The 23,326-nt window shown below is 40.8% G+C and overlaps 1 protein-coding gene across 14 annotated transcripts in view; it reads left to right on the top strand.

The window, feature by feature from the left end:
* MAP2K5 (mitogen-activated protein kinase kinase 5) overlaps positions 1 to 23,326 on the top strand; it is a 245,186-nt gene that overhangs the window by 2,930 nt on the left and 218,930 nt on the right. For all 14 annotated transcript variants that reach the window (XM_070622868.1, XM_070622885.1, XM_070622905.1 and 11 more), the window contains exons 2-3: positions 3,669 to 3,717; positions 23,158 to 23,225. In XM_070622868.1, coding sequence (XP_070478969.1) covers positions 3,669 to 3,717; positions 23,158 to 23,225 — 117 coding nt within the window. The remainder of the gene's footprint in view (positions 1 to 3,668; positions 3,718 to 23,157; positions 23,226 to 23,326) is intronic.

Raw genomic sequence — 23,326 nt, 5'->3', positions numbered from 1 at the left:
GCCCACCTGGTCCCACCATCTAGAGCTTGTGCACGTGTCTTCACACGAGCGTGCTCAGGTAAACCCCGGTGGAGGATGTTTTGTTGGGAAGGCCTGATGAAGGGCTCGTGGCAATGGGTGCTGTGTTATCTCCTAGTGCTCCTTACAGCAAGTTCTTTGAACAGCAAGCCCAGACCCTGGAGGACTCCTGCGATCTCTTCTCCAGGTTCACCTCATCTCTTCATCAAGAAATTGCCAAAAAACTCCAGATGTATCAGCATCTTTGGCTTGGAACCTTAAAATTTAAAGCCAAATGAAACCTGTTAGCATCCCCTTCATCTAATATAACTCTCCTTACCCCAGTTTTCAAATGAGGAGGCATGAACCCCAGAGGGGAAAATGCCAAAGCCACACAGCTAGTTTTTGGCGAAACTGGACACAGAAGCCAGATGCAGTTTGTAGTCACTGAGTCACCTGTCACTGAGAGTGTTTTGGAGCTGGAGTCAGTGTTGAGGGCTTCAGACACAGCTTCATCAAGTAGCTGGGAGACCTTGGGCAAGTCACTGGGCCTCTTTGGGCCTGTGTTCTTCGTTTGAATAATTAGAGGCTGGCTGCTTCTCAAGGGCAGAGACATTTGGGTTTTCTGTTTTTCAGTTTTCTGTGTTTCTCTTCCTTGTAGATATAGTCCCCAGTTTTGGGGAGATTGTGCCGGAGATTAGTGAGTGGGAGGAGAGGATGTTCGCTCTTCCTCTTGCCGTTTGAATCCTGTCTCCCAGCTCCCAGCTCAGATTTCCCCTCATCTGTCTAAACCAAGCCTGTGATTTTTCCTTGCTCCTGAGTTAGCAAATAGTGTTTGCTGTTTGCGTCTTTTGTTTGCTTTCTATCATACTGTCAGTGCTCTTCTTGTTAGTCTTTTAGGCTTGTCTTTATCTCCACGACCAGATTATAATCTTCCTAAGGTCAAGGAGCATGTCTCATTCTTTGGTAGCCTACGGCTTTGTGATCGTTATGCTCCTGGCATGTTGTAGATTCTTTTCTTTTTTTAACTGAGGAAGATTCGCCTTGAGCTAATATCCATACCCGTCTTCCTCTGTTTTTCAGTATGTGGGCTGCCAGCACAGCATGGCTGCTAACAGAGCGGTGTAGGTCCACGCATGGGAACTGAACCCTGGGCTGCCAAAGCTGAGCTTGCTAAACTTAACCACTAGACCGCCGGGGCTGGCCCATGCTGTAGATTCTTAATTATACTTTCGGGCTGTCATATATTTGACTGATTTATTAAAAGGTAGGAGGAGAAAAGGATCAAAAAAAGATCACCATCAAGATATATAAACGTAAGTTTTCTTTTGGTCACATAAATGTTGAGAATAAGACAGGGTCACTTTGAAATAAGTCACTTAAGAATATAACTGGAAAATACACATAAAATCATAAAATGTACCCTGCTTAGAAATGACTAGTAAATATTGACTAATTTTCAAACGTTTTACTGCTTTGTCGTTGTGATAACCCCACTTTAGTTGCTTTAACAAAACGAGACAGTCAGTTGTATTCTGATGATTCTCTCAAGCAAGTTTGTTTTTTCTCTCTCTTTTTCGCCTGCATTAGATGTAAAGTATGTGTGGCTCCTTGTTTATGCTAATGGGCAAAGGGTGCCATTGATGCCTGGCAGGGTTTTCAGCTAGTTATTAGGAATTTGCTGTTTGATGGGGTTTGCTCTTCATAAATAGGAAGGATCCTAAATTAGTCTGTAGAGTTCACCTCTCAAGCTTGGTTGTCTGAGTGATGGGAGTTCCCTGGAGGTGACCAGTGATAGCCCAGACCTGGAGGGTTGAGGGTGGAGTCCCCCCCCTTTTTTGGTTACTGATACTACCTAGAAAAGGTCCCTAATAAATGCTGTGGATGGATGAAGTGAACAAATGACCATCCTCCACCGATTGTCAGGTGCTGAAATGTAAGGTTTCATCATGAGGTAAGTTTGTAATGTTCTGGTCATCAATGGCTTGTTTTATTTGTTTAACACACTATATATAGATCTATATGTATATATATGATGCTTTCCGTTTGCTAGACACTCTTCTAAGCACTTTATTATTAACCATTTTGTCCTATGCAGAAGGTACAGTTATGATCTCATTTTACACAGGAGGAAACTGAGGCACAGAGAGGCTGAGTGCCAACCCCAGCAGTGTGGCTCTCAGGTTTTACACTGGCAGCCTTATAGTTTATTCCGTACTCGCTCTACAGTTTCCACTTACTTGTCAATAAATACTTTCTACCTACCAGTGTGTAGAAAAGAATTTTTTTTAACACTAAAATCTTTTACAAATACTTCCTCAAAAAAGTTGCTATTTCATTTGCTAATACTAGGGTCAGAAGGAAAAAAAACTCTCCTTTGGCACTAATGAGTGAGGGTTGCCTGTGATAGTTCCCTTTGATCAATTTTATATACACAGATTTATTTAAAAAAAAAAAAAAGCCCTGTAGAGGTGAGGCTATTATGCAAATTGGCACTGCAGCGAAAGCTTCTGAAGAACTGCCTTTAGAAGGATGTTGCAGCCACCACTCTGCCAAGTGCTGTAGACATTCAACAAATGTAGTTCCTGATAGATAACTAGCAACACCTTGCCTTGGACTCATAGCAGGAAGAGTTCAAAACACAAGTTTTGTGGCTGTGGCTCCCTGCTGAGGAATGCTGCCAGTGGCTTTGTCGGCCCCCTGCTTGGTGCCAGTTCTGGCACTACCCAGGAGGGACGTTGTAGCGGAGCTCCCTAAGAGCAGCGAGGTTTGCAGGCCATTTGGGTTGGCCTGGACACAATGGAGGGTCACTTTTCGCAGAACTCACTATTTCTTGAAGGTGTTCTCTGCCTCTTTAATTAAACTGCCTCTGTAGACTAATTTTCAAGTTTATAAGTTCATGTAAACATTGATATCGCATTATATACACTTAAAAAATTTTTGTAGGCTAGGTTAACTTTATTTCAGTGCCATTAAATATATATTCTTCAGTTGCTTGAAAGTGAAGGTTGATAAGAATTGTTTGTATTAAATGCAGCAATATGGGTTTATATTGTCATCACAGAAACTTGTGTTTTGAACTCTTCCTGCTATGAGTCCAAGGCAAGGTGTTGCTAGTTATCTATCAGGAACTACATTTGTTGAATGTCTACAGTGTGCTAGACTACCTTATGTTTATCACATTGTTCAATTTTTACATTACCTCCAGGAGTATTGCAAGACCCATAGGATAGTCATATTGAGGCTCAGAGAGGTTAAGTAATTTGTTACCAGTCACGCAGCCAGTAAGTGCAGAGCTGGGATTCAAACCCAGGCCAGTCTGACCCCCAAACTCTTACTCTTTCTATTGCAGTGCAGCCTCCCATAGAAGGAACCAGTTTTTTTTGGTAACTACATAACAGTGTATTTGTATATACTGTTGAATTGAGAGTGGAAGATTATTTTATTAATATACAGTAGGAAAGATTTTGTGAAGATACCCCCCCGCCCCCCAGAGATTTAAACTCTGGGCTTACCTTGTTGGGCTAAGTGTGATTATGAGCTAATGTTTTTATAGTTTATGCCAACGTTTCAGAAACCTTTTCCGGGTTGTCATATTTTCTCTAGGATTTGCCACATGTTAGCAATAAAGAAGATGGCTAATTGTGTTTCTTTATTCTTTCTTTGTCTAGGATGTGATAGGACAGGTTCTGCCTGAAGCAACAACCACAGCATTTGAATGTAAGTCTGGCTTGTATACTTTCTTGACTGTTTCTTTCTGCAGTAATTTTTCAAAGGGTTTATGGGTTGCATTACTTTAGAAACTGACAAAAACAGATTATTTATGATCATCATATGGTACATTTAAATATTTATAAATTAATGCAAGTTTAATGATGGTACTGAACCAAGTAATATTTTCTTATTTAATCATATCTTGGGTGTGCATATTTCTATAATATAGCTTTAATTACCACCATGACCTTTATCTGCTCTTGCTCCTCACTGTAATAATATTGTGGGACAAAATGAAATGTGTAAACTACCTGTAGGCCAATGATTATTAAGAGATTTTATTCCATTGCTGCTTTAAAACAGCAACAGAGTAGAGATTTTAATTGAACGTTGCATAGAATAATTCTGTTTTCATGGGGCTTGGCGTGGCTGCTAGATGATGACAGCAACACCTCAGGTCTTGTAGTTCCCCACCCCCAAACCAATTGGCTTGGAGACGGGGGTTGGGGTCAGGCGTACTGGAAACTGGATTTGATGTGAGCCAGGTCACTGCAGGGGAGGGCAGGGTCCAAGTCATGTTAAGAGGAGAGTTTAGTCAGCAGCCAGGGTCTCTAGCGTTGAGAAGGGTAAAGTAAGGATTTGCAACTGTGGTTCCCATCTTCTTTTGAAGATGAGGGCCACTTCTCCATAGAGAAAAATGTGTGGTTTCTCAGCATGATAGTATACTTTTTATTCTTGTTTTTTAAACAGATGGTTAATGACAGAGAGTGCAATGTCTTCTCTTTTATTTATGTTCTCTTTGGGGGACAATTTGGCAATACACACCAAAATATAAAATGTGCAAAACCTTTGACTCGGCAGATCCATTTTTAGGAAGCAGTCCAACAGAAATACCTACACATGTGTTGAATGCCCTTCAGACAAAGTGTTCATTGTGGAATTATTTTTAGTAGCAACAAGTTAGAGGTAAGGTAAATGCCTAGAATAATGGATTAATAAATTATTTATCCATAATCTGAAGCATTAAGCAGTGGCTAAAAGGAATGAGTTAGGGTTTTATGCATTGACGTGGAAAGATAGCCATGATGTATTATTGAGTGAACAAATAATGTTTGTAGTATGATCCCGTTTTGTGAAATATCGAATCCTTCCTCCTCCCAGCTTCATGTGTGTATTGAGAGACAGGGGTTTGAAGAGTGCCCACCACAGTGCCTTCCACTGGTCTCCCTGGAAAGAGCACTTGGGGCCTGGAGTGAGGGAACAGTTGGCTGAATGAGCACATTTTTTACTTTATATATTTCTCTATTGTTTGAATATTTTTCAACAATCATTGTGTGTTTTTAAAAGCTACCATGAGTAGAACGCTTAAAATAATTAGTATTTTATTAACCACAGTGGATTCTATATACTACTGAAAAATAGTACGTATATCTGAAATGCATATTAGTGTTGCAAGCTCTATTCAGACCCCGGGCGGTAACCCTTCGGGGTGCCAGGGCTTTCATGGACAGTCTGAGAGTTAACGTTTGGAGTACTTACAGTTGCCAGATGCTGTGCTAAGAGCATTCCGTGGGCTGTCTCATTTAATTTAACCTTCACAATATCCCCATGAAGTTCTTTGAAGGACCATTACTAGCTCTATTTTAGTTAAGGAAAGGACATCTCCTCTAAGCGACTTGCTCAAAGTATCGCAGCTAGTAGTGGTGAGTGGAATTTCTGGAGTAGACTCCAGAGCATGCAATATATATATATATATATATATATATATATATATATATGTATTGTCAACCACTGTGGAGGCTTGTTCTGATTATTCTTAAGTGTGGCAAAAAGAAGCTTACTTGTACTTTCTACTTCTCGCTTTCTGTGTTCCCCAATGTGGCTTGATGTACCTGTGCCCCACTACCTTCCAGAGTTAGGGCTCATAGTCACAGTACCGATGATTTTGGCTGTCCTTTACTGATGGCCTGCTCTGTGCCTGGCAGTGTCCTGGATGATTTACCTAGATTGTTGCTAATCTTTACAACTCTGTGAGGTAGGAAAATTATACCTGTGAGGAAACTGAAGCTCAGAGATGTGGAATGATTGCCGATGGTGATCAGCTAGGCAGTGATGGAGCCCGGATTCATGTGCAGCTGTGACTGTAGAACTTGCACTCTATAATCAAGAGTGTCGACAGCCTGTGAGGAGCGTTAAGTATGGCTTATGTGGTGTGTGGGTTTATGGTTTATGGGTATTATGGAACAACTCTTGAATAAATAAAACTTTGATCAAAGAAATATTTATGGTAATGTGTTTAATACAGAAGAGTCTACCTAACACTAACAGAAAAAAAGTTTAAACTTTTAGGTTTAAGTTCTTAAAGATCTCGTTCCTTCTTTTCCCCCAACAAGAGCAGCAGTTCTATACCCGTCTGCATCTGGACCAGTTTTAGATGGAAAAAATAAAAACACACACAGACAAAATAATGATAGTCATTTGTTTTTTGTGCTTAGATTATCATATACTTTTCATTATAGACTTAAAATCCTAGGCTGACTTTTTTTCGTGATTGTTCTAGGGTGACCTTATTTTCTGAACCAGAGATCTGCACTAATAAATGGAATCTGTGTATAAGAGATAGTTAGAAAGATGTAGTGTGTAAGCTAATTTGCTGAAATTTTTGAGATATTTCAGTGGTTTATGGGTATGATGAAGCACCTCTTGAATAAATAAAACTTTAATGGAAGAAATATTGATTTAATATATTTAATACTGAAAAGTATACCTAACACGAATTGATTTCTTATACAAAAGAGATGGTATTATATTTAGTGATGTGAATTAAGCAGCCAGAGAAAGGACAGCCATCAAATTTACCTGTCTCACATAAATGTAAAGAAAAAGAGAGTTGAGCAAGTGGAAAAAGGGGAAATTCAGGTAATCTTACAGTTTCTTCCTTTCTGAGAAGTGCTGTCTCTTCAGTGAAGCCTCTGGTCCCCCAGATGCAGTGGACCTCTCTGTGCTCCTTTACTAGAGCAGGTGACCCATTGGGCCTGCCTCCTGGCTGGCTGTGTGCATGCTTCCTGTCCTCACTAGATTTTGAATGGCTTGGTACCAGGGACTGTGTTTTATTTCACTTTTACTGTCTTTTTAGTACTTATCTTTGTGCCTTGTAGAATGTTATATGTGTCCATATTCAAATGAGAATTATAAAATGCATGTGACCTAAAGCAAAGTAAGTAATTCGCTTTTTTGGATTATTTTTGCTGTTGCACAGGCATGGGATATAATTGATTGGTGGTGGACAATTCAGGCTCCAAATTCAAATTCCCACACTTGACTGGGCCCGATGTCCTGAGGGGCAGAGGGTCTGCAGTGGGTGTATTCATTCTGCTTCTGTCTCTGGGGATGGTGCTTCCGAGGGGAGTCAGGGCTGGATGAGGGAGGGAGGCCCCCTGGTGCTGAATTCCCCTCTTGGACTGATGGCCCTAAACGTTTTTTTCCTCCCCCTTGTAGGTCCTTTCTCCCTTACAACTAGAGCACAAATGAAATTACTCTTCAGTATCTAGCATTTGATTTTTTTTTTTTGTTTAAGAAGGTATAGATGATCTTTAAAAAAAATTCAAGCAGCATAAAATAAAGCAAAAAGTAAAAGTTTGCATTTCCTCAATTAACTAGTTAACAATTTCTTTTGTATCCTTACAAAAATTTTCTATGTACTTTATACTGTACTACAACTAGTTTACCCTGCCCCCACTTAATAGTATATATTGGACCTCTTGCCAGCATCAGTGTGCACAGATCAACTTCATTCTTTCAGATGACTACATTATACTTACTTTTATGGCTATAGCTTGATTTATTTAACCTATTGATGGACCACACTTAATTTTAAGTTTGTAACCAGTTTTTCAGTATTTATTAGAAAAAATGCTGCAGTCACCAACGTCTTAAATCTTTCCACGTTATGGTAATATCTTTGTAGGATAAATTCCTAGGCGTTGGAACTACCAAGACTAGAGAACCCATATTTTACATTTTAATAGCTATTACCATGTTGTTCTCCAAAGGTGGAACCAGTTACACTTGCACCGACTGTGTTTGAGAATGTCCACTTCTCTCCACCCTCACCAACTCTGAGTATTGGCAAACTTTTTAGTCAATGTTAATTTGATAGGTGAAAAAGTTATTATATTATTGTTTTATTTTGTATTTCTTCAATTACAAATAAGTTTGAGTATCTTTTCATTTATATTTTGGTCATTTGTATTTAATTTCTGTGAACTATTTGTCGCCTTGCCTACTTTTCTATAAGGTTATTTCTTTTTCTAATTGATTTGGGAGCTTTCCAATATTAAGAAAATTGGCGCTTCGTCTTATATGTTAAAAATATTTTTGTTTAGTTTTTTGCTTTCCTTTCATCTTGTTCTGGTCTTTTTTTTTCCATGGAGAAATTTAAAGTTTTTACATGGTCAGAATTATCATATTTTCCTTTGTGACTTCTGGATTTATGTCATGCTTAGAAAGGTCTTCCATTTTCCACAATCCATTGGAAAAAAATTCATATCCTTTTTTTCTATTTTAATGAGGTTAAGCACACGCACATTAGGTATGTATACAAACATGTACCTTTGTATGTGTATGACTGTGGGGTGTTTTTGTGGGTTTTTTTTGGTAAGACAGCATGCATTTTTATTACAAAGGTCAGAAGATTTTTTTTTTTAATTCTTGTACCATCTTCAATTTATTTTGGTGAAAGAGGATCCAGCTTTATTCTTCAAGCGGATAGACAGTTGACTCCACATCAGTTATTGAATAATTTGTCTTTTCCTGGATGTGAGACCACTTCTGAGATGAAACGAAATGCTATAACCATAAAAAATCTTGTATATTTGCATGTGTGGGCCCTACATATGCTGTAGGAGCTTGACATTCATATAGGCCCAGAGACCCCTGCTGATTTTCACAGTTTCATTAACAGATTAATGAGTAGACCAACACATGAGGTGATGGAAATCAACTGTGCCCTCTAATGAGTTTCCTGGGCATATCTGTTACATGTCTTCCTCTCCCTGGATTTTCTCTAGACAAGTTACTGCTGTAAAGTGACTGTTGTGCTGCTGTTGCTGGATAGTAAAATCTTACTAGTGACCTGGAAGATGCATTTTAAGTCTATATGGACAAGTGCTGACTTATATCTGTAAATACCATATGGCTCCACTTTTCCAAGATGCTCTGACTTCACATATTCTGGTCTGTAGCCCTCATAGTGTCTTCACATGTGTCAAACCGTGTGTCTGAGTTTTGGTTCAGAAAATAGGCTATAGGATAAATTTTTATTTTATTTATGTCTTTCTTCAACCATGACCATTTATACTCACTTCTCATTGAATAGAATCCTTTTCAGTTGTTTTATGAATTTCTGGAAGATTATTTTGGTTGGAAATTTTAAAACCAGTACGTCATATCTTATTTTAAGTTAATTAATATGACCATTTAAAGCAAAATTGTAGTTACATAAGTTGTAAATTCTTTTTTTTTTTTTAATTTATTTTTTTTTATTAATGTTATGATAGATTACAAGCTTGTGAGATTTCAGTTGTACATTTTTGTTAGTCATGTTGTGGGTACACCACTTCCCCCTCCGTACCCTCCCCCCACCCCCCCTTTTCCCTGGTAACCACCGATCAGATCTCCTTCTCAATATACTAATTTCCACCTATGAGTGGAGTCATATAGAGATCGTCTTTCTCTGACTGACTTATTTCACTTAACATAATGCCCTCGAGGTCCATCCACGTTGTTGTGAATGGGCCAATTTCGTCTTTTTTTATGGCTGAGTAGTATTCCATTGTGTATATATACCACATCTTCTTTATCCAATCATCAGTTTCTGGGCATGTAGGCTGGTTCCACGTCTTGGCTATTGTAAATAATGCTGCGATGAACATAGGGGTGCAACGGACTCTTGAGATATCTGTTATCAGGTTCTTAGGATAGATACCCAGTAATGGGATGGCTGGGTCATAGGGTATTTCTATTTTTAACTTTTTGAGAAATCTCCATACTGTTTTCCATAGTGGCTGTACCAGTTTGCATTCCCACCAACAGTGTATGAGGGTTCTTCTTTCTCCACAACCTCTCCAACATTTGTCGTTCTTGGTTTTGGATGTTTTTGCCAATCTAACGGGGGTAAGGTGATATCTTAGTGTAGTTTTGATTTGCATTTCCCTGATGATTAGCGATGATGAACATCTTTTCATGTGTCTATTGGCCATATTCATATCTTCTTTTGAGAAATGTCTGTTCATGTCCTCTGCCCATTTTTTGATCGGGTTGTTTGTTTTTTTGTTGTTAAGCAGTGTGAGTTCTTTGTATATTATGGAGATTAACCCTTTGTCGGATAAGTGGCTTGTAAATATTTTTTCCCAATTAGTGAGCTGTTTTTTTGTTTCAATTCTGTTTTCCCTTGCCTTGAAGAAGCTCTTTAGTCTGATGAAGTCCCATTTGTTTATTCTTTCTATTGTTTCCCTCAACTGAGGAGTTACAGTGTCCGAAAAGATTCTTTTGAAACTGATGTCAAAGAGTGTACTGCCTATATTCTCTTCCAAAAGACTTATTGTCTCAGGCCTAATCTTTAGGTCTTTGATCCATTTTGAGTTTATTTTGGTGTGTGGTGAAAAAGAATGGTCAATTTTCAATCTTTTGCATGTGGCTGTCCAGTTTTCCCAGCACCATTTGTTGAAGAGACTTTCTTTTCTCCATTGTAGGCCCTCTGCTCCTTTGTCGAAGATTAGCTGTCCATAGATGTGTGGTTTTATCTCTGGGCTTTCAATTCTGTTCCATTGATCTGTGGACCTGTTTTTGTACCAGTACCATGCTGTTTGGATCACTGTAGCTTTGTAGTATGTTTTGAAATCGGGGATTGTGATTCCGCCGGCTTTGTTTTTCTTGCTCAGGATTGCTTTAGCAATTCGCGGTCTTTTGTTCCCCCATATGAATTTTAGGATTGTTTGTTCAATTTGTGTGAAGAATGTTCTTGGGATTCTGATTGGGATAGCATTGAATCTGTATATTGCTTTAGGTAGTATGGACATTTTAACTATGTTTATTCTTCCAATCCATGTACAAGGAATGTTTTTCCATCTCTTTATGTCATTGCCTATTTCTTTCAAGAAAGTCTTGTAGTTTTCATTGTATAGATCCTTCACTTCCTTGGTTAAGTTTATCCCAAGGTATTTTATTCTTTTCGTTGCGATTGTGAATGGGATAGAGTTCTTGAGTTCTTTTTCTGTTAGTTTATTGTTAGTGTATAGAAATGCTACTGATTTATGCACGTTAATTTTATACCCTGCTACTTTGCTGTAGTTGTTGATTATTTCTAATAGTTTTTCTGTGGATTCTTTGGGGTTTTCTATGTATAAGATCATGTCGTCTGCAAACAACAAGAGTTTTACTTCTTCGTTACCTATTTGGATTCCTTTTATTTCTTTTTCCTGCCGAATTGCTCTGGCCAGCACCTCCAGTACTATGTTGAATAGGAGTGGTGAAAGTGGGCACCCTTGTCTTGTTCCTGTCCTCAGAGGGATGGCTTTCAGCTTTTGTCCATTGAGTATGATGTTGGCTGTGGGTCTATCATATATGGCCTTTATTATGTTGAGGTACTTTCCTTCTATACCCATTTTACTGAGGGTTTTTATCATAAATGGGTGTTGGATCTTGTCGAATGCTTTCTCTGCATCTATTGAGATGATCATGTGGTTTTTGTTTTTCATTTTGTTGATGTAGTGTATCACGTTGATTGACTTGCGGATGTTGAACCATCCCTGTGTCCCTGGTATAAATCCCACTTGATCATGGTGTATAATCTTTTTGATGTATTGCTGTAATCGGTTTGCCAAAATTTTGTTGAGGATTTTTGCATCTATGTTCATCAGTGATATCGGCCTGTAGTTCTCCTTCTTTGTGTTGTCCTTGTCAGGTTTGGGGATCAGAGTGATGTTGGCTTCATAGAATGTGTTAGGGAGTTCTCCATCTTTCTCAATTTTCTGGAACAGTTTGAGGAGAATAGGTATTAAGTCTTCTTTGAATGTTTGGTAGAATTCTCCAGAGAAGCCGTCTGGTCCTGGACTCTTGTTTTTGGGGAGGTTTTTGATTACCGTTTCTATTTCCTTACTTGTGATTGGTCTATTCAGATTCTCCATTTCTTCCTGATTCAGTTTGGGGAGATTGTAGGAGTCTAGGAATTTGTCCATTTCTTCCAGGTTGTTCAATTTGTTGGCATATAGTTTTTCATAGTATTCTCTTATGATCTCTTGTATTTCATTGGTATCTGTTGTGATTTCTCCTCTGTCATTCCTGATTTTATTAATTTGCGATTTCTCTCTTCTTTTCTTGGTGAGTCTGGCTAGGGGTTTGTCAATTTTGTTAATTCTTTCGAAGAACCAACTCTTTGTTTCATTGATCCTTTCTATTGTCTTTTTTGTTTCAATATCGTTTATTTCTGCTCTTATTTTTATTATTTCCCTCCTTCTACTGACTCTGGGCTTTGTTTGTTCTTCTTTTTCTAGTTCTGTTAGGTGTCGTTTGAGGTTGCTTACGTGAGCTTTTTCTTGTTTAGTGAGGTGAGCCTGTATTGCGATGAATTTCCCTCTTAGGACTGCTTTTGCTGCATCCCAAATGATTTGGTATGTCGTGTTCTCATTTTCATTTGTCTCCAGATAATATTTGATTTCTTCTTTAATTTCTTCAATGATCCATTGTTTGTTGAGAAGCGTGTTGTTTAGTCTCCACATTTTTGCACCTTTCTCTGCTTTTTTCTTGTAGTTGATTTCTAGTTTAATAGCGTTATGATCAGAAAAGATGCTTGATATTATTTCAACTCTCTTGTATTTATTGATGTTTGCTTTGGTTCCCAAAATATGGTCAATCCTTGAGAATGTTCCATGTACACTTGAGAAGAATGTGTAACCTGCTGTTTTTGGATGAAGTGTTCTATATATATCTAAGTCCATCTGGTCTAATTTTTCATTTAATTCTATTATTTCCTTGTTGATTTTCTGTCTGGATGTTCTGTCCATTGGTGTTAATGGTGTGTTGAGGTCCCCTACTATTATTGTATTGTTGTTGATGTCTTCTTTTAGTTCTATTAAGAGTTGCTTTACAAATTTTGGTGCTCCTGTGTTGGGTGCGTATATATTTATAAGTGTTATGTCTTCTTGGTGGAGAGTCCCTTTTATCATTATATACTGTCCCTCTTTATCTTTCTTTATCTGTTTTGCTTTGAAATCTACCTTGTCTGATATTAGTATAGCGACACCTGCTTTCTTTTGTTCATTATTAGCTTGGAGTATTGTTCTCCATCCCTTCACTCTGAGTCTGTGTTTGTCTTTGGGGCTGAGGTGTGTTTCCTGGAGGCAGCATATTGTTGGATCTTGTTCTTTGATCCATCCTGCCACTCTGTGTCTTTTGATTGGGGAGTTCAATCCATTTACATTTAGAGTGATTATTGAGACGTGGGGGCCTACCACTACCATTTTGTGTCTTGTTTTCCGGTTTTCTTCAGTTTCCTTTGTTTCTCGTCCCGTGGTTTAATCTGTTCTGATGTAGAGCTGCTACTCTCTGTTGTTGTCCTTCTACTTATCTCCTCTGCTCTTGGTTTTGTAGCCCCTTTCCTTTTTTGGATTTTTCAGGAATGAGGGTTTTCCTGAGGATTTCCTGAAGAGGAGGTTTTGTGGCAATGAACTCCCTTAATTTTTGTTTATCTGGGAAAGTTTTTATTTCTCCATCGTATTTGAAGGATATTTTCGCTGGGTAGAGAATTCTCGGCTGTAGATTTTTGTCCTTCAGATTTTTGAATATATCATTCCACTCTCTTCTAGCCTGTAAAGTTTCTGCTGAGAAATCTGCTGATAGCCTGATGGGGGTTCCTTTGTAGGTTAGTTTCTTTTGCCTGGCTGTCCTTAATATTTTCTCCTTGTCGTTGACTTTTGCTAGCTTCACTACTATATGCCGTGGAGTTGGTCTTCTTGCATTGATAAAGTTTGGAGATCTGTTGGCTTCTGTCACCTGAAGATCCATCTCCCTCACCAGATTTGGGAAGTTCTCAGCCATTATTTCTTTGAATAGGTTTTCTGCCCCTTTCTCCTTCTCTTCTCCCTCTGGTATACCTATAATCCTTACGTTGCATCTCCTAATTGTGTCTGATAATTCTCGGAGAGTTTCTTCATTTCTTTTAAGTCTTGCTTCTCTCTCCTCCTCTGCCTGCAACAATTCTATATTGCCATCTTCCAAATTGCTAATTCTTTCCTCCATATTATCGGCCCTACTGTTCAGAGCATCTAGATTTTTCTTAATCTCCTCTATTGTGTTCTTCATTTCCAATATTTCTGTTTGGTTCTTCTTTATCGTATCAAACTCTTTTGTGACATAGCTCCTGAACTCGTTGAGTTGTCGGTCAGAATTTTCTCTTAACTCATTGAGAATCTTAATGATGGCTGTTTTGAAGTCATCATCATTTAGGTTATATATCTCATTTTCTTTGGGATTGTTTTCTGTGTATTTGTTACTTTCTTTCTGTTCTGGAGATTTAATGTATTTTTTCATATTGCTTGATGTTGTTGATTTGTGCCTCCGCATGGAGATAGAGTTTAGTTGCTCCTTTCACTTGTTTCAGCTGCTGCGGTGGGGGGAGCAGCTGTTTATACTTCACCAACCAGGAACCCTGTCTGTAGTTGCTAACTGGGCCTGGGCCCCTCTTTGTAGCCACAGTGGCCCTTTGGATTCCCTCCTCTGCCGTGGGGGCCGTCACAGGGGGGCTTCAGGCTGCAGGTGCCTACTGTTGTTGCCCACCTAGATGCGCTCTCTCCTTGGGGTCTGCAACGGTGTTATGGGCTTTTCCAGCGGCCAGGGGTGGGATCACTTATATTTGTCGCTCCGTTGCTGTCGGCACCTACCAAATCTCACTTGTGCTCTATGGGTCGCAGGAGAGCTATTGGCATCTTCTACAGTCTGTGGTTAGTACACCTAGCTATGCTGCTTTTGCCCTGGGGTCTTCCAGCCTTGTGGCTGGTGGCTGGGTGCCTTCTACTGGTGCTGTGCAGAGGCTTTCCCTAAGGCTGCTGTGAGCCTGTAGGGTTTCCCCCTAGGCTACTAAGCTGGGTCTCTGGAACTCTCTCCAGCCCCAGTCCTCTCCGAGATCTCCGGCAATCCCTAGCCTCACGGGGTGGGCAACGGCAGCTGGGGGTCGCCCCGCCCTCTGGGATTCTCTCCGGGCCTCTCCCGGAGCCGTGAATGCTCAGCGTGGCCCCTCTGCTAACGGCAGACAGAGAGTTTTGTCTGCTGCCCGGGCGGAGCTCCGGCGCTTCCCCTCCGGGTCGCCGAACCGGCCTTTGAAAGTTCCCCCCGCCCCGGTCCTCTCCGAGATCTCTGGCAATCTCTAGCCCCACGGGGCGGGCAACGGCAGCTGGGGATCGCCCCGCCCTCTGGGCTTCTCTCCGGGCCTCTGCCGGGAGCCCTGAATGCTGGGCGTGGCCCCTCTGCTAATGGCAGACAGAGAGTTTTGTCTGCTGCCTGGCGGAGCTCCGGCGCTTCCCCTCCGGGTCGCAGAACCGGCCTTTGAAAGTTCCCCCGCCCCGGTCCTCTCCGAGATCTCTGGCAATCCCTAGCCCCACGGGGCGGGCAACGGCAGCTGGGGGTCGCCCCGCCCTCTGGGATTCTCTCCGGGCCTCTCCTGGAGCCGTGAATGCTCAGCGTGGCCCCTCTGCTAACGGCACACAGAGAGTTTTGTCTGCTGCCCGGGCGGAGTTCTGGCGCTTCCCCTCCGGGTCGCCGAACCGGCCTTTGAAAGTTCCCCCAGCCCCGGTCCTCTCCGAGATCTCCGGCAATCCCTAGTCCCACGGGGCGGGCAACGGCAGCTGGGAGACCTCCGTGCCCTCCGTGTCTCTCTCTGGGACCCTCCGGGCGCCCCGAGCACCAGGCTGGGTCTCCCCGCCAATGGCGGGGAGAGAGTCTCCCCGCGGGCTCAGGTGTGCAACTCCAAAGTTTCCCTCTGCGTTTAGGAGTAATTGCGGGGGGTTTAGGTAGGGTTCTGGTCACCTGTTTCCACCGTCGCTCCTCTGTTGTGTTCTCGCTCCTGCCCTAGATGTGTGTGGATCCTCTGGGGGCGTCCATTGGAAGAAAGCCGCTTGCGGGTACTAGGCTGCCCGTCGGGGTCGGAGAGTTTTCACCTATTTCCACATCCTCCTGGAGGAAAGTCCATCCGCCTTCCGATGTATAGTCGCGTGGGTGTCTCAGACGTCCTGAGATGCTGTCTGGATATCCTTTGTCAAGCGATAAGTGTCCAAATAATTGTAGACTCGAAGGGCGAGAGACAAAGAGGACTACTCACGGCGCCATCTTGGCTCTCCCTCCTAAGTTGTAAATTCTTAAGAGTACAATGGGCTGGCCTGGTGGCGCAGCGTTTAAGTTCGCACCTTCTGCTTCTCGCTGGCCCGGGGTTCACAGGCCCAGATCCCGGGTGCGGACATGGCACTGCTTGGCAAAAAGCCATGCTGTGCTAGGCATCCCACGTATAAAATAGAGGAAGATGGGCATGGATGTTAGCTCAGGGCCAGTCTTCCTCAGCAAAAAAAAGAGGAAGATTGGCAGTAGTTAGCTCAGGGCTAATCTTCCTCAAAAAAAAAAAAGTATGAAAACAACTATAGCTGATTACTGGAATGACACCTGTAGGGGACACCCCTCATGTCCAAATAGCAAAGACAACCTCATTTAGAATAGTTGGTTGGGAACTCCTTTTTGCTTTGGAGAAAAGTCTAAATCATAAAATATTTGGAAAAAATGAACTTTTATTTTCTTAAACTATAGTATATGTAAAAGATAACTGGTTGTTCATAAGTAAAACTAAGTAGGTTAATGCAAAATTGTAGTTCACAATAGACGTACACTGAATCTAAAAATTATTTAATATTTAAGAGTTAATTGAACATCCTAGAACTTGAGACGATTTGAAGACAACTTTAATTTATTGAAATTTTGGTTTGAAATATCGTTGATGCAAAAGTGCAAATCCTTTTTAGCCTTGTGAAAGTAGTTAGTAGTAGCAGTAGGTATTAGTAGTATTACTAGTTATTGGTTACTTATTATTAGTGGTAGTAGGTAGTAGGTAGTAGCAGTCTTGCTATTTTGCATGAGAATTAAGAAGTTTAAGTCCTTTACCCAAGTACCAGGCTAGTTCTTCTTGAGGGCAGTAGAGAGTGCTGCTGAATTTTGAATCCCTAGAAACCCAGCCTAGTACGTGGCACATGGTGGACTCTCAAAAGGTGTTTCTGGAATGCATGGATGGTGAAGGAGTGAAGTAGTAAGGACGGGTCTTCTATATCTCATCCATCAGCAAATCCTCTTGGCTCTATCTTTAAAATATATCCAGCGTGTGATGACTGCTCAAAACCTCAGCTTGGTTTGGGCCACCATCATCTCACCTGGACCAGGACAGCGGTCTCCTAACTGGTCTCCGTCTTTCTGACTTTGCCTCCACACAGCCTCTTCTTCACACAGCAACCAAAGTGATCCTTTTAGACCTTAAGTGAGATCACAACTCTCAGAACCCTCCAGTGGTTTCCATCTCACTCAGGAGTGAAAGCCAAGTCTTTAAAAAGCCCTACAAGGCTCTGCCTTTTCTCATCCGCCCCAGCTCTGCCCACCATTACTTCTCCGAGCTCATCTCTTTCTCTCCCTGTCTCCTTCTGCTCCAGCTACTCTGGCTGTCTTTCAGTCTCTCGAATATGCTAGGTATTGTTCTGCCTCAGGGCCTTAGCATTAGCTCCTCCCTCTGCCTGGAACATTCTTTCTCCAGATAGCCGTACAGCCCACTCCCTCATCCTTTCAGTCTCTCAACTAGAGTGTAAGCTCCGTGAGGGCAGGGTTTTCTCTTTCCACTGTCACTACCCCCAGTGCCCAGAATGTTGCCTGCTACATAGTGGACACTTACAGATTTGCTGGAAAGAGGAAGGAAGCAAAGAAGTGAAGAAGGAATCAGGAGATGGGAGTCATGGAGCTAAATTAAAACTCGTGAGTATAAAGATTTGGCCATAGAAACTGTGGCCTCTAGTCCTGTCCAGATCTTTGATTCTGCCCCTGAGAAGGGCTCTCAACTTGACAGTTTTTCAGATAATTTCCTGTTGATGTCTTTCAGACCTCTACAATTACCTTTTCATTTCTTTCCTCTTGCCTTGGAAGAATGCCTTTGCTGTAGTTTTAATCGACTCTCACCTGGCACTGAAGGAATGTGACAAATGACGTATAATATATTGCCTTAACTTTCTGTTCCTTTGTAGAAGCTAGATTGTTTCTCTCAAGACCCCACTTGAGCCCTGTCACTGCAGTGGGTGCTGTTTGGCTGAGAGCTCCCTGGTGTCTGCTGTTTGTCTGCTGTTTACTCAGAAGGCACTGTGCTTGCTGTTCTGACCGCCCTTACCTGGGGCTGCCTCTCCTCTCTTGGGCCTTTATGTTCCTCCTCTTGGTTTCTCTTTTGGATTGCATGTTGCTTCAAATAAAATCACTAACAACATATGGCCTGTTATGATTCTCTTTTCCCAAACTCTGCCATTTTGTATATTTGTGACACACTGCAGATTTTGTGAAGATTGCTTCATAATATTTGTTTACCATCTGCTGCACTCTATTTGGTATCTTGCTAGGATTTTTTCCTCCATTTTAAGTGACATTAACAAAATCCAGCCAGTACATAGACTTTCTGGTTCTACTTTTGCTTCCCTAATGTGCTGGAAAATCATATTACTATGCTCCAGGCAACTAGAGAAGCCTGGAATTCTCATTGTGAACCAGTGTATCAGAGCTCTCCCCCCACCCCTTCTTGGTCATATCTAGTAATGCTTTTTTGGTCAGGTGGCAAAGAACCTCCATGTTTAAGATAAAAAGAGTTCAAATTATTTTTTCTACTTCTCTCTACTCAGTACCATGACTTTCTAGTGTTCTTCACCAACTTGTTTATACCTTGGAAACTCTTTGTGCCATTTTAGTAAGTTTTATGATTTATAGTTGCCATTGGTGTGCTTTTTACAGCTAATCCAGTCTGATGGGCAAATTGCCAGAGTCTTTGCTGGATGAGCTGTGTATATCCAACTTTTATTCGGAAAAGTATTTTAAGTTATTGTCGTACTAAATTGCTTGGTATATATTTCTACTTTCTTACACTTTACTAACTTGTCATTTCTGTCAATTCATTGTCTTTATTTTTTAATTTTCCCAGCTTTATTGAGATATAATTGATATAGAACGTTGTGTGAGTTTGATGTGTACAGCACATTGATTTTGATATAGTTCTATATTACAAAATGATCACCAGCAGAGCATTAGCTAACACTTCCCTCCCATCACATAATTACCGTTTCTTTTTTGTGGTGAGAAAATTTAAGATTTACTCTCTTAGCAACTTTCAAGTATATAATACAGTATCATTAGCTATAATCACCATCCTATATATTAGATCCCCAGACCTTGTTAATCTTTATAACTGGAAGTTTGTACCCTGTGACAAGTATCTCCCCACTTCCCATATCTCCCAGCCCCTAGTAACCACCTCTCTACTCTCTTTTACTGAGTTTGGCTTTTTTAGATTCCACACGTAAGTGATACCGTATAGTATTTGTTCTTCTCTGTTTGACTTATTTCACTTAGCACAATGTCTTTGAGGTTATCCACGTTGTCACATATGACAGGATTTCTATGTTTTTCATGACTGTGCACATATATGTGGCTGTGTATACCACGTCTTCTTATCCAGTTCATCTAGTGATGGACACTTAGGTTGTTTCCATATCTTGGCTGTTGTGAATAATGCTGCAGCGAACCTGGGAGGGTAGATATCTCTACCAGATCCTGATTTCAGTTCCTTTGGATATAGACCCAGAAGTACGATTGCTGGATCATATAGTAGTTGTAGTTTAAATTTTTTTAGGAACCCACAGACTGTTTTTCATAGTGGCTGTACCAATTTACTTTCCTACCAACTGTACACAAACGTTCTCTTTTCCCCACAACCTTGCCAACACGTGTTTTCCTTGCTTTTTGATACTGGCCATTGTAACAGGAGTGAGGTGATAGCTCGTTGTGGTTTTGATTTTCATTTCTCTGATGATTAGAGAAAGGTGTGGAGCACCTTTTCATGTCCTTGTTGGCTATTTGTATGTCTTCTTTAGAATTCATTGTCTTTAGATAGAAATGTATTCTCACTTTAAACGCCAAGGCCAATGGTTGCTCTGAGATTGCCATCAGGGAGTTAGATAGCTTGGATTTTGGCCAAATGTCATCAGTTTTCTCTTAGGTGTAATTACTTTTCCAACTCAGTCTCCTCTTTGACAAGAACAAGGAGTCTTCATTAAAACTACCAATTACGAATATTAAAGAGTGAAGCAGACGGTCCACCAAGGAGCAACTTGTAAAGACAAGCAGTACCTACATAAAATGAAGTTTCTTGTTAATCCGTAGGAACTGTTAATCACTGTCATGTGAGCCTGATTTTACCCCCAGTCTTTATTAGAATGTCTCTTCAACTTACCCGAGACTTTTCTGTTGGAGTCAGACCCATGGTGGGGCAGCTCCAGCACTTTCCACTAGGCTGGCGTCAAAGGCTATTCTGGTATTTTGTCCTCAGTTTTCTGTCCACTGAGAGCAGAGTGCCCTTGCAGTGTTTCATCTGCTTTTTATGGAACTGCTATGGAAGAAATTATTCTGGTACCCGACTTCCCTCACAGTTTTTTGGTGAAATAATCCCACAGAGATTTCGTGGAATTCTAGAATTCCAGAATCTTTTGTTTTCAGTAGCCTTAAATGGTCAAGCCCTTGTTTTGAGAGCCTAGAGAACCCAGTTGTTGTTCCTGTTTTAGAGAGACTGATTTAAATGATCTTTCTGTTATCTGCGCCCTCTCTTTGCAAGTTATTAGGAGACTTTTCACCTGCCTTATTAACTCCAAGAACTTCCTCATCCCATGTAAGCGATACTTTATTTAGTTCTTATATATATTCAGATTTGAATATGAGCAGTCCCTTCGTTACCACCGTCTCTATAGCTAGCTCTGGTACAGGAATGAGATTTTCAGAAAGCTGCTTTGTTCAGGCTGGAAATTTTACCAAGTTTCGGACTTCGTCAAGAACAAATCATTTTAGCCCACATTTAAACAGAAAATTTGACTTGGTTTTAAAACAAAAATGCAAAGTGCTTTCATGTGTGGTAACATGTAACATTATGTCCCTTTATACTATATCTGTTTTTTTCCCCTTTGTTTCCTGCAGTTGGAGGAAGACTTTTTGACTTAACCTTGAAAATACTAGTTTTTAGAACCTGTGTAGAAACTCCTTCTGTTTCTAAAACTAGAATGGCATTTCTCCCCCAGTTTGGCTTTATAAAGTCTGTACCAAAAAAAAAAGGGAAAGTGCTAGGTTCCTATACAGACTTTTATATATTTAACATTACCTAGGAATGCACCTTCTTTGTTACTGAAGGTGACCACCGTGTGCCTTTTATACTGAAAATGGGCAGCTCTTGGTAGCATAATACCAGTAGTGACTCTTGACAGCTCCTACCTTTGTAGATATTTAGGCAGTGTGATTTGATACGATTTATATCGAGGTGAGAACTCTGCAGGAGTGAACCAGCATCCAGAATCCAGGAACAAATGCTTTGGAGAGACAACTCCAGTGAGAGCCGTTGGCTTGGTCAGCCAGCAGGGCTGGCTCAAGTGCAGGTTTCCATCTTGCTGTCAGATTGCTATTGGCTACTGAAGAGAAAAAGGAAGTAGCATTTTGCTCTGAAATAGGCTAATTAGGAGAGAACACATGCTCCCTCCTAGGTTCCCATGGTCTGGTCACCGAGCAGAGGGATATCTTCAGAAGTGCCGCTGGACAGGAGGGAGGGCCCCCTGACGTGTGGTGGGGCCCTAAGATCCGTGTGCTGAGCCGAACCGCCCCGTATTTTCAGTGAGAGTCCCCTGAGCATGTCATGCCGGCTTATTCTCTTTATGACCAGAGTTTCCTCTGTTTCTCCAGGCCTGTGATCAGGTTTCCTTCATCTGGTCAAATCAACAATTAGAAGCCCAGGAGTGACCAAAAAAATAATCACACTGATTGTTTAACAAGATCACCAGAGCTGAGGCATCCAAGTGAGAGCCTGCCCCTTTCAAGATGTCCCCTGGGAGTCTGTGTACTTTCCACAATGCTGCCGTTGCTCAAAATGTTCTTGGCATTTTTCTTCAGCTGTGCCACCATATAGGCTGTTCTCCTATTGACGGATCTTTATCTATAGAAAAATGAAGTAGCTAACTAAATATTTAGAAATGGCCAAAAGTCATTCTGAGTCCTGCCTGGCAGATAGTGAGGCAGGTGATCAGGCAGACAGTTCCATTTGGGGTTAAAAATGAGATGTGATATTTTCATGTGATTTATCTTCAGGTTCTTAAAGCAGTTTTTGAGGAGCTATTTCAAAACTATTTTGAATAAGAGAAGCGTCATTGAAATAAGTACATTGTTTCTGGATGTAGCTATTTAGATGATACATTTATTCAAATGCACACATTCTGGTTATATATTTTGTAAAGTCTTATTATCCTCCAGTTTTAAGACCGTTAAATTATTTCAAAATAGCATGCATCACCATTTGAAGCTTACTGTGGTCAGAGAGTACCCGATACGAATGAATGAAACTGTTCAGAAAGAGAAAGAAAGGTGCTAGACTGAGGGGTATGGGGAGAACTGTATTAGAGTTGCTTTGCAAGTTAACTTTGTGCTAGGTCCCCAAAAGGGAATGAAAAAAGGGACATGGGGAAATGAAATAAAAAGGGAATGAAAATAACTGTCCGACTGTCTGCATCGTAGGATCATTGTGAGGTTTTTGAGAAGGTGCTGTGTATGAAGCACAAGTCACAGTGCCTATAGTGGTGTTCAGGAAACGTTAGGCATTTTTCTGATGCTATTGTGACGTGGTAGATTGCCTGGGAGAGAGGAAGAATGGAGAAACAGAGCAATAGGGTGCTGTGAAGGAGAGAGAAGAGTACTGATAGTTGAACAAGAGTGGCCTCTCTCCGGTTTTTAAAGTTCTCCAAACCAAATCTGTTTAGTCATACTCCAGTGATGTTTACTTTTAACGTAGATACATGTCATGAATGACATGAGCAATATTTGAATTTTCAGCTGTCCCTAAGTTTTTTAGTTCTTTATTGAGATTCTGGTTGTGTTCTGAACAAAAACCAAAACTAAACAACAAACCAATAACCTCAACATCCCCAAAAATATGGTGTTGAGGATTTGAATATCAAGTTGTAAAAACCGATTGTGTTGTGTTCCCACCTGATGTGGTTTTTGCATATTAAAAAAATGGAAATCTTTTTTTTGTGGCAAATTCAGGAAAAAAACGCAAATCTTATCACTTGCATTATATTGCTTTTTAAACAGATGAAGATGAAGATGGTGATCGAATTACAGTGAGAAGTGATGAAGAAATGAAGGCAATGCTGTCATATGTAAGTACATTACAAATGAGGACTGTTTTTAAAATGTTAATGTAATTGAGGATGCTGTTTCTTGGCATAGGGAAGATATAAAAGTAAATCACAGTGTCGAT

This window comes from Equus przewalskii, chromosome 1, assembly GCF_037783145.1.
Source record: "Equus przewalskii isolate Varuska chromosome 1, EquPr2, whole genome shotgun sequence".
In the NCBI taxonomy this organism is placed as follows: domain Eukaryota; kingdom Metazoa; phylum Chordata; class Mammalia; order Perissodactyla; family Equidae; genus Equus; species Equus przewalskii.
The sequence above is the reverse complement of the archived record's forward strand: the minus strand, read 5'-3'. Positions and strand labels throughout refer to the sequence as shown.